Raw genomic sequence first — 12,386 nt, 5'->3', positions numbered from 1 at the left:
TGCCAATTCAGTGTTTCCACTCTTACCACCTTAGGTCGCAAGTTGTTTAATTTTGCTCCCCTGAAAAATGTTAGAAGTTTTTAAAATGAGTCTCAATGTCGGATTGCAGGACCAAATGAAAACCATGTAATTATAACGTCCGAATACCGTTTAACACCATCAAGGGCAATGTAGTTTCTTCAAATTCAATTTAACAAACCCCTGACCTGGATTCAGTATTTTTTAACACCAATTTCGTTTTTTCCCGTATAGATTCTGTGTTATTGCGGGCAACAGGTTTTGTTTGTTTTTTTTTTCAGAAAGAAAATACAAAGGCAGAGTTTTCTGGTTACTTGCGACCTACATTCCAAAAACAGCACTTTTGAAAGTAGCCCTATTAAAAGTTTATTGATTGTCAGTTTATCGCTCTATTTGGGGACGCTCCAGTGTTAAAACTTACATGGCAACTAGTCAGTGACTCCAACAATGAATCTGCTAATTTTCGTTAAAAACGGACACATGGTTTGGAAGCAATCGGAATATGTGTTGGGAATTTGTCCGTTTTCTGCACTATAAAAAGCTCTGCAACCTTGGAACTTTTAAACAACACTATTGATGTCACTCTCTACGAGTGCGTCAAATTTGGTTAAAATCAGGCCATTCCTTCTTTTTCGATACTTTGATACAAAACTTACTTAAAGGGAACCTCTGACTTAAAGACTTTCGGCTCTAATAAGCCACAATTGTTCTCTTTTACTAAAATATGCTATTAGAAACAAAATATTGGCATTGATTTAAAAATCTATAATATTTAGTACATATTTTGACCTACGGTGGGCGCCATGTTTTAGGCGTGCAATGAACGCTCGGGGTGATGACGTATTTTGTAACTGTCACTCGACGAATACTACCGGGTTACTGCAATTCCTTCTATGCGGCGAGATGTCTAACACATGCGCACATCGGTTAAAAGCGGTGAATACTTAATATTTATGTTTTTATTGAGTCTTTATATACCTTTTCATTGCCTCAAAATGCTTTTTGAATGCGTTTCCCTCATACTTTTAAGCATTGTGTTTTCTGTGTTAGCTTTAAAACAGATTGTTGATCTGTTGACCACATTAGTCGCGTAGCGTATTTAAACCACCCTTATTCGATATTATTACGTTTAAGCATTTTCTTCAGGCATTTTTAGTTTGGTCTGTCTGTATGCATCTAAACAAAACAAGCTGAAAGCGCACGGTCGTACTTTGGGTGTCAAATTCGCCTCTTCTAGGACGTTTTGGCAGAGCACCGTTTTTTTCCCGACTCTCGTCTCGTCTTATCCAGTCTTTCCTGTTCATTTTGCTTTTTCTGCTCGTTTTGTGAAATATCAACTGTGCTGTCCCGCTCATTAATGTTCTTCTTGGGATCAAATTGAAAGAGTTGAACAGATGATGTTTAGGTCGCTAGTTGTACTCCGGAAGCCCGGTAGAGTAAGCATGTGACGTCACCGCCCTGTGTCGTCAACAACAATGGCGACCTACTAGTTTAACTAATTTTACAAATTGTATAAAAACGAAAACATCAAGAGGGGTTTCAATATCAAATTATTTTAACTCATTTTAATCTTTTAAGAACTACAATTCTTTCTATCCGAGGATCCCTCTAATACTCGCAGATGCTTATACTACAAATGTCTACATTTTCAAGGAAATCGGTCGAGGAGTTTCAGAGTCCATAGGGAACGAACAGACAAAAGTTCCATTTGTATTAGGGCTGTCAAAATTATCGCGTTAACGGACGGTAATTAATTTTTTAAATTTATCACGTTAAAATATTTCACGCAATTAACGCACATGCCACGCTCAAACTTTAAAATGACAGCACAGTGAAATGTGCACTTGTTGTGTTTTTCGAAGTTTTGTCGCACTCTGCTGGCGATTGGGTGCGACTGATTTTATAGGTTTCAGCACCCATGAGCATTGTGTAATTATTGGCATCAAAAATGGCGGGCTACTAGTTTATTTTTTGATTGAAAATTTTACAAATTTTATTCAAACGAAAACATTAGGAGGGGTTTTAATATAAAATTTCTATAACATGTACTAACATTTATCTTTTAAGAACTACAAGTCTTTCTATCCATGGATCGCCTTAACAGAATGTTAATAATGGTAATGCCATCTTGTTGTTTTATTGTTATAATGAACAAATACAGTAGTTATGTACCGTATGTTGAATGTATATATCCATCGTGTCTCATCTTTCCATTCCAACAATAATCAGGCATGAAAATGGGTCAGGGGTTAAAGAGGTGAGTAGGGTGTGGAGGAAATACGTTCCGGCGTTCTGCCAAAATGTCCTCCTTCAGCAAAACGTCCTACATGAGGCTAATTTGAAAATTTAAATTTTTCACATATGGCTTATTATTCAAGTTAGCGGGGGTTTAATTAGTTGAAGGACTTGATTTCAACCACCATTGACTCGCGCTAGCTTAGCCACTCCGGAGCCCTGAAACTAACAAATAACATGCAAACTGCACATAATTTGTTCAAATCAACTCCAACGACTAATTAAACCCCGGCTAACTCAAAGATTAAGCCTAATGTAAAAAATTCTGAACTTCCCCTTTAAAATAAAGACCATTGAATATGGCCATTAAAATGTTGTCTATAAAAGTTTTAGAGCAATAAAATAAACAACAAAAATGAATGAAATGAACAAGAATCGTTCAAAGTATTTAATAATGGGTCCAAATTATTTTTCAAACAGATCATGTGACTATAGCACCTTAGAGACAGCTGTTTGCTTTACTTAGCCAAAACTACAGCTGAAGAGGCAAGATGGATATTTAGAATTTCTTTAAACCTAAGCTTTCAAAACCTTCAACAACAACTGAGCTTGAACCGAGGATTGAGCACGAGCAGTATCAAAAAGTCCTGGCTGTCTTGTTACTTGTTGTGCTGTAATTCCAAGTGGTGCTTGAATTGGATGCTTTTAGCAGTCGACAGTCTTTTTGAGCCAGCGCAAAGTTCGCAGCGCCCGGAGATATTTTTGTCATCTTTACTGGACAAAAATGTGAAGTACTGGCTGTGTTTCCAGTGTGCAAATGCAGCCGTAGTATATCTCCTGCCTATTTCATTGTATCCTGGCGAGGTAGCAAGGCTATGTTGTTTTGGCCGCAAACTCCCAGCGCTCACGGCTCACGCATCATGGTATTACACGTGACCCGTTTTTTTCCCATCCCCGATTAGAAAATGTGACATGTGATGTCGCTCCCATGACTACAGTATTCTTCTTTCTACATACATAATGGGGCAATAACAAAATAGTAACGCACAGGCATGAAGGAAAGTTAATTTAATTAGATTACTGATTTAGAAAAATGAACGCGTTACATTGCTCTTTACTGAAAGTAATCAGATTACAGTTACGCATTACTCACATAACGCGTTACTGACAACACTGCTTTTATATTACCGTTAAATACACAAGCTTGACGCCAACTTAACGGGAGCTATTTTTTCACCGGAGATTTGGCTAGCTGTCATACCGCAAAATATGAAAACGATTGAAACCATCACTCACCAAATTCAATATGCTGGCAAATGCATTCATCTAAAAAAAATTGGGAGTGAGACCTCTCCTCGACCAGCGAACGTGAATTTGTGCTTAGGACAAGATCATCTGTCGCAATTAGCGATCTTTGACGCTCTCCTTTCCCCCCCCCCTGCATTCAAACTTTTTTCTCTCTCAGCGGCTGTGATTAACCTCAACGAAGTTGCTCTCCTAGCTAAGCCTTGCCTATCATTCGTCTTTGTAAGTTTTCAGTAACTTTGTGTATTGAATTTGAAAGGAAAATGTGTGTTTTGTTTTTGGCGAACTTTTTCATGAAGCTAAACTGTTGAAGCTACTCACATGTTGAAAATATGATTGTACAACGTTTTAAATGTATTCATTCGGTATATTTCAGTTATCACGATTTGAGAGCTCAATAAATTGAAGAAAAGTACGCCTTGTGTTTGGAGTGTTTGTTTTTGGGTTTGCTGGAATAGCGTCACTGACACACGCAGCATCAAACAGGGGAAGGAGTAAGCGCTGCCGCGCCAAGCCACTTCTGGCTGCATTTTTGACACATGAAAAATAACGATTACATACTACTGTATGACAGAAAATTTTCGTGGTTTTGTAACCGCGACGTTTTCATAGCATGGTAAACCGTGAAGGTAACCGGCACATGGCTACACATGACCCCACCCCTCTTAAAAAATTTCTCCTCGGATCTACACGATTCACGTAGGTCATCCTTTTTTACTTCAAAACGGCGAATTTCGCCGAAAGGTGAGAGATTTTCATGCCTGAATAATTTAAAGAAAAATACGGCATATTTTAGAGATGGTTTGAATTGCGATTAATTACGATTAATTTATTTTTAAGCTGTAATTAACTCGATTGAAAATTTTAACCGTTTGACACCCCTAATTTATATAGTTTAGATATGAAAGTCAATGGTTCTCAAAGTGCGATCTCTAGTCCATTAGCAGTCCATGAGTATGATACATTTCAAACTAGTTAAGATGTCATCTTATATATGATCTGATATGATCAACATATGACTTGTACCTACTTCTGATTTTTTGGTGAAATAGTTAGCAAATACATATGAATTATTATTATTATTATTTACAAGACGTTAGCTAAACCGTACAAGTCTTCCTCCGTGGATAACGGGAATATTTTCACAGAATTTATATTTCAAAAATATTATCGTTAGTAGTCATGTGACAGCATAGCAGCAATGAGTTGTTGTAGTTATAGCGGGCACGAGCGCAGTTCATTTGGTGTTAATACAGTGGGTCCCCCCAACACTTACCTGGACTTACCCGGTTTTCCAAAGCGTTCTAGTCCCATTAGACACAACAACACATATACAACCTACCTGTGCATACTCACGTCTCCGTGGCAACGTTGCCATCTGACCCCACTTACCTTTGTCGCCCTGCTAACCAAGACCTGAAAATCTTATCGCTGTTAGTACTACTTACCTTGGGGGGTCAATTCATTAAAACACACACTCAACAGTTCCACGTATCTGAGTTATACTATAAAAAACAGCTTTTAAAGTGAAAAAGCTCTCTCTTAAAAATTAGCAACAGAAGGTGTTTTTCTTACTCACCAGAGTCAGAGCTTACTTGTTTCTCAACATCTTTACAATGGTCTACTTGTACATTGTCGCAGTTCACAAGACAAACAATATTGTATTATGACAAGAAATAGCAAGTGCAAAAAAATAGATATAGCGAGGGATGAAAACATGATAGCTTGTCACTTTCGTTTACAATACAAGACAATCAAAAGTGTTAATAAATGCTGAGATTCAATGCTCCTTCTACTACTTCTACAATACACAGAGCCCCCCTGAAAGATAAATAAATAGTCCATTAGAGAGAGTAATCATTGAGTGAAGGTGCAGAGTGTTGAGTGGCTGCGCGACTGGTGCTACGCTACCTGGTCCAGGATGTAGTTGCGTCTCTTTCGTGCGGCAATCTCGATCAGGCGGTTCAGACACTGCGTGGCCTGTTGAATCAGGACGTCCCAGCGGCCCGCATAGTTCCTCTGGCGACGCAGCCCCATCATCTGGAGCAATGTTGTTTTCGTTAATAACGACAATGACGTAAAGTTTTCGTTGATAACAAGCTAAACATAACGTGATGACCAAAACATAAGGAGACATACGGATTTTTTAAAGCTAAAACCTTTGAATTTTTACTGACAAACTGAGTTTTTGCCGACTAAAACATTTAGAAATTACTGAAATATGACTAAAGATGGTATTTTCATTTAAAAGAAACTAAAACAAAAAGAGTGCCCAAAAACACTGATCGGCACAACACCACTGACAAGGCATAGACTTCACCATCAATTGACAAGACAGCTCCCACAAACATTGCGCCACGCTTTTCCGTTGGGGGCCGACCCAGGCAGAGCATTTGCCTTTCACTGTGATAAAGTCAAACACACACTGCGTTCAAACGCCGGATTTAGGTGGAAAAAGAATGAAAACTTTACTGCATACAGACAGGCAGGAGTGTCTCAAGAGTGATTTGGTCGAAGACTCAAGGTAATTATTATATAAAATAGCCCCAAGCACGCACTTTGAAACGTTGTGAAAAAAATGCATGGGAAAAAATATTGCCTAACTTTAGCTCAAAATATTTACGTAAAATGAATGATAACTGTCTGTTTTTTTTGCTTTTAACCTAGAATCTAGATTGTTCTATGTTCATATCTCTAGAAATTCAGGGATGTACGCATTTATTTATAAGAATTTTCAACTTAAAAAGCTCTGTTTTGTGGTGGCCGCCACATTGGACTAACACAATAGCACAATTTTAGCTCAAAATATTTACAGAAAATGAACGATAACTGCCCGGTTTTTTGCTTTTAACCAAGAACGTAGACTGTTCTATGTTCATAATCTACAGAAATTGCGGGATGCATGCATTTATTTACAGGAATTTTCAACTTAAAAAGCTCTTTGTTTTGTGATGGCCACCATGTTGTATCCATACACAGTAACGTAAGTTCCCATTCAAATGATCAGGTAATTTTCAGCCAACTGCCCGTTTTTGGCAAAAAAATGGTATTTTAGACATTTCTGCATCCTACAAATGTTTTTCCCTTTTACGTGTTTAATTTTATGTAACATTTCAATTAGTGATGCACGATAATGCGTTTTTTCAACCGATATCGATAACAGATAATTTCCTGCCCCTTCCACCCGATAACCGATAATGTCACGCCGATAATTCTATTCAAATATGTACATACTGAACCCCACGTTGCTCCTGGTGCTGTGTCACCAGTAGGTGAATGGCGAGATAGTGTAAAGCGCTTTGAGCGCCTTGAAAGGTGGAAAAGCGCTATATAAGTATAACACCATTTAAATGACCATTTAAATATGTAAAATATTAAAGTATACAAAGATCAAATGTTACTGTGCAATAATGTAATTTAGTGCTATTTTTTTCCACATCAAATGTGAACACGTACTAAATTCCAACATCTAAACAATGGCAATGACATTGTGTCATGGTAAGCTTTTGGCAACAATTACTTAAGAGAGTAAACACCCAAGTTGCACAAAAATGCCTTTAAAAGTAAGCCATTCCGATCATATATCATCATAACTTTTGCTTTTGTTGAGTACAAATAAGAGGATTCTGAATGCAAGTATCAAGTTTCTGATGTGAAAATGTAGTGATTTATTAGATGTTGAAAACTTGCACTAAATTAAAAAAAAAAAAAAAAAAAGTTGCTATTTTGGACAAGAACTTATATATAACGTTAAATAATGCTATTGATCCTGAAAACATAGGTGATATTCTCTGCATTTGGTGTTTTTTTGTGCATCTGCTGTAAAATGTGATAATTTTATAGCCATTTTAAGTTTTGTGATACTTGTATATAAAAAATAATAATAAACGGGATTTTATAAAGGAACAACTTTGAATTTTTTTATGTCGCTGCTCATGGAGACTCATATATGCCTAAGGGAGGTGCCTGTTATGGTTTTAGGTTGCTAGCGGCTTAGGTTTTTGAATTTTAAGGTTTTGAAAATAGGCCCCCTACGGATCGGCCCGAGCCCTGTCAACTGATAGTGAAGTCTATGGACCAGGTTAGAAAATCAGAGATCCATTCCATTTGGGGATTAGATGTATCATGGAAAAATGATTTTTTTTTTTTTTTTTACATTATCATTAAGTCAGATTTAGTTTGTTATCTTGTCATGTGCTTGTCATCTCATTATTTACCTGTGTCGTCAGTATTTAATTTACATGAAATCTTATCTTCAGGCTCCTCTCCCACAAATGCATTCTACAGGCCATAACATGCTATTTGGTTTTGACTGGGCAATCCTACTTTACTTAAAAAATGCAAGAAACATGTCTCTTTTTGTCCTTGAGGAATTTAAGTGTTACTTCACTGCCATCAAGTGGTCAGTTTAATTCGGCAGTTATTTTTTCATCAGAGTTGATCTACTTTGGTGTTAAAACTAACTTGTTCTCCAAAAAGATTGCATTTTTCCCCTGAAACTTTACTTCAACAGGCCTGGAAAAGTCTATACATTTAAAGGAAATGTGGTGGTGGTGGTGGTGGTGTTGTCAGGGTCCCCCCAGGATTAATAAATCTAAATTCAAGACTTTTAAGACCTTTTTTAATGCCATTTCAACTGAAAATTAATACTTTTCTCGCACCCATTTAAATAATATTGAATCATATTAAAAAAATAAAGCACTGAACATCAAATTTAGCCTCAATTACTAAGTGTGTTTGACAAAAGAATGCACATTTACTGAAGATACAATTAAAACACATTTAAATATAAGGTCTTTCAGATTTTTTCCCCCCAAGGATAAAATGGATTTTACACTATTTTTGTAAAGCAACTTCAGAAATTACATTTGCAATACAACAGGTTTCCCTTTTAAGAGGACCTAGTCAAGGTGGTTGGTTGGTGATTGTCAAGTTGGTCACCTTAACTGTAAAGCGCTTGGGAAAATCTTGCAATTGGCAGTGAAAGTTTAAAAAACAGCCACTAAATGGCAGTAGTTTACCATTAATTACTACAAAATAAAAAAGCTACACATGACCATTTCCCTTGGTAATTGTTTTTTTCTAAGTACATTATAAGAAGTATACAAAACACATGTTAATCCTCTGTTAGCTATTGAAGACATTTCTTTTAATCAGATAGAGAAAATCCATACTCTTATTCAATCAAGAAAAACATTTAAATATACCAGGAGGTGTTTTACTATCACCTACATTATAATTTGCCTATCACCATGCCATGTTATTCAGATCAACGTTACCCCGCTCTCGTTCCAATAATAGTGTCAACCGTGTTGTGTATCTGAGGGTGATGGATCTACGACTACGGTTTATCCATGCTAAGGCTAGTGCACCTGCCAATACCCCATTGAACATGGCTAACTCTTGAGTTAAAACTACAAAATTCACATTCATTCGAAAGGCAAACCGTGCAGAAATACATTATTGCATCTAACACATTTTAATTGGAGAAATTGGCAACTTATTTTGAAATGTTAAGCAGGTCCACTGCCTCCGTGTGACCCTTAAACTGCGACCCAAAGTATCTGGATGAGACTTGGTCGCCGATCCAATACCTCACATGCTGGTCCAACTGTTTGGACTGGGTTGTCTTTTTGAGGCTTTCGTCGAACATAACTAAGGCATCTGAGCAGTTCCTTACGTTAGCACACAGTACTGTGCGATTGCCTGCTGTTGTGATGTTGATGCTAATGATGTTAACAGCGCAACACGCACGAGGTGCATTATGATTTGTAGTGCAGTGCATCGTAAAAATTCTACGCGTCATCTTCGTTATGGATTAAAAAAAAAAAAAACTTTGTCACGGATATAATTTAGGTTGCACTGAGATGTTCTTCAAAATTAAAACCACGGTGAAAAAATTCCAGACTTACGACAGCTAACTTAACACTTTTAATACCTTTAATAATGGAAAACTAAATTCAATGCTTTTTTAATACTTTTAATAACCCGCGGGTACCTTGGTTGTTTTGGCATATTCAACCAACCTTCATCTTGTCCATGATGGCATTGGTGCCCAGGATGTTGAACTTCTTCTCAGGGTTGTTCTCGGCATGCTTGACAGCCCACGTAGTCTTTCCGCAGGCGGGCAGGCCCACCATCATCAGAATCTAGCAAGATGTCAAGGTAAGAAAAAATGGTTTCAATCCTATATTTATTTAAGACCTCTACAGATTATGCAAAACTGCAGTCATAGGAAGAAATAGCACATATATAACTTAACTCACTTAACCCATTTAAGCGCCCAAGTCACAAAATTGAGACAAGAACATTGTTGACTTTCACAAGCCAGAGCTGCAAATATGGTGCCTCATGTAGTTAAAACTTTGCACCAAAAGATGGCAGATGTCTGCATCTCTTGGTGCAAAGTAGCAGTGTCAGATGAAATACTTTTTTTTTTTTTTTTTTATGAAGTACAGATACGGGGGCAAAAAAAAAAACTAAAGTACAAATATCTGAGAAAACATTTACTCAAGCTAAAGTACAAAAGTATTTGCTTTAAAATGTACTTTACGAGTAAAAAGTCAAAGTATTTTCTACCGATGATAAAAATGTGATATATAGAGCGAGAGAGAGATGTGAGCCAATATTCAAAGAATAAGCAGGAAATAAATGTTCTGGTTCTATTTTATTCAATACTGTCCAGAATGGGAAAAAAAAAAGCGATACAAATTGACTGCACTGTAAACGGAAGTTTAACAAGCTCAAAAAACTCCAAAATAAAAACAATATCTCCTGGCAAAATTAACAATGAAAAGCTTAATGGTGGATTGCAAGCATCTATCAGGGGCCTAGCCCCACCTACTGTACAAGAGTGTGCAGCACCCATCTGAAGGCACGCTGCTCTCAATGTTTTTATTGGTCAATATCCTGCCTAATCTTGCTTGTACTCGTGTTGCTGCCTCTAGTGCTCAATGACAGTATAGTTGCACGGGCCTTATTGTTTGGCCGTTGGCATGAAAATGAAACTATCAATTCATAACGAGAAAAAAAAACAAAAAAACAAATGTAACATGTTACGCAGCAGACAACTTGAAAAGTAGTGGAATACAACGTACAGAAACATGCTGTAAAATGTAGTGATGTAAAAAGTAACACTTCATATTTGTACTCAAGTACTTTTTTTGTGCATCTGTATTTTAAGTACAGTAATGAAGTACTAATACTTCGTTACATTGCAAAGTAGTAACTAGTCAGCATTGTTGCTTTTTGCAATTTTGTAACTTTCGCGCTTAAACAGGTTAAGACAATGTTTAGATACCACGTAACAGTACAACATTAAGAAGAGTTAGCGTTAAAAGACTTTGTAGTTTGTGGACAAATGTGCATTTGTTATACAGGGTTCCCATAAGCACGTTTTTGGCAAAAACTAAATTAGCCCCCCCTTAAAAAAAGGTCAAAATGGATTATATATCTAAAAGTTAAGAAAAAGGCCAAATTATAATCATATGAACTTTAAAGAAATTCCATTTCACAGCCAACCTTGCAACAAAATATTGCTAGAAAATGGTTTCCCCTACATATTTAATATTGTGGCGCACTGCCACACTGAAATGAAAGCCGCCACGCCTTGCAAATGAGATGTTTTTTTTAAAGGCCATTTCAAACTAGTGCAGCCTAGTGTGAAGGGTTCAGACATTTACCTTCTCACGAAAACTCGTAAAACTCTTTACACACCTATAATAAATTCCCCCTACTCCTTGAAATAGGAAAAGTCTGTTTTCTTGTGCAACAATGAAAAAAAAGCACACTGGCCCTTGGGAATATAGTAAATATGCTTGCCGCTGTTCACTTCCTGACAAGCGTCTATGTCAGGCAACGTGGCTCCTCCCGTTTTGCGCTTGCCGTGGACTGCTCTTCACACTGGGCTGATGCTAGTGTGAAAAGGCCTTTGAGATTTAAAGATACAAGCTTTTTTTTTTTTTTTTTTTTTAATCACATCAGTTCTCCTGTTGCAAGCTTGTGCCTGACTACGTTGGCACGGAGTTGGAAATCGGGAGAAAAATCCACAGAAAGGTATTTCAAGTTAATGAATGTAATTTTAGTTTAAGCCTGTTAGAACAACCTGAATATTCACATTGACATAACGTTCTGTATGGCGTGTTTGACCCGCATCGTCCTAGCATACCATCATTTCATTGCTGATGTCGCTGGTTGTATTTTCAGATGAGTATTTTAAATAGGGCTGTCAAAATTATCGCGTTAACAGGCGGTAATTATTTTTTTAAATTAATCACGTTAAAATATTTGATGCAATTAACGCACATGCCCCGCTCAAACATTAAAATGACAGCAGTGTAATGTCCGCTTGTTACTTGTTTTTTGGTGTTTGGCGCCCTCTGCTGGCGCTTGGGTCCAAATGATTTTATGGGTTTGGGGAGTGAGCATGGTGTAATTATTGGCATCAACAATGGCGAGCTACGAGTTTTTTGATTGAAAATTTTACAAATAAAAAAAAAAAAACGAAAACATCCAGACGGGCTTTAATATAAAATTTCTATAACTTGTACTAACATTTATCTTTTAAGAACTACAAGTCTTTCTATCCATGGATCGCTTTAAGAGAATGTTAATAATGTTAATGCCATCTTGTTGATTTATTGTTATAATAAACAAATACAGTACTTATGTACCGTATGTTGAATGTATATATCCGTCTTGTCTTATCTTTCCATTCCAACAATAATTTACAAAAAAAATATGGCCTATTATATAGATGGTTTGAATTGCCATTAATTACGATTAATTAATTTTTAAGCTGTAATTAACTCGATTAAAAATTTTATTCG

At 36.8% G+C, this 12,386-nt stretch overlaps 1 protein-coding gene across 1 annotated transcript in view; it reads right to left on the bottom strand.

Annotated features, from left to right (window-relative positions):
• The window catches only part of LOC130911113 (heterogeneous nuclear ribonucleoprotein U-like protein 1), a 48,965-nt gene that overhangs the window by 8,757 nt on the left and 27,822 nt on the right, over window positions 1-12,386 (bottom strand). The window contains exons 10-11 of the mRNA XM_057828827.1: window positions 9,585-9,707; window positions 5,470-5,598 (exon numbers count right to left, since the gene is read on the bottom strand). Coding sequence (XP_057684810.1) covers window positions 5,470-5,598; window positions 9,585-9,707 — 252 coding nt within the window. The remainder of the gene's footprint in view (window positions 1-5,469; window positions 5,599-9,584; window positions 9,708-12,386) is intronic.

The sequence above is a fragment of the Corythoichthys intestinalis genome, unplaced genomic scaffold (assembly GCF_030265065.1).
Source record: "Corythoichthys intestinalis isolate RoL2023-P3 unplaced genomic scaffold, ASM3026506v1 HiC_scaffold_23, whole genome shotgun sequence".
Taxonomy (NCBI): Eukaryota; Metazoa; Chordata; class Actinopteri; order Syngnathiformes; family Syngnathidae; genus Corythoichthys; species Corythoichthys intestinalis.
The sequence above is the reverse complement of the archived record's forward strand: the minus strand, read 5'-3'. Positions and strand labels throughout refer to the sequence as shown.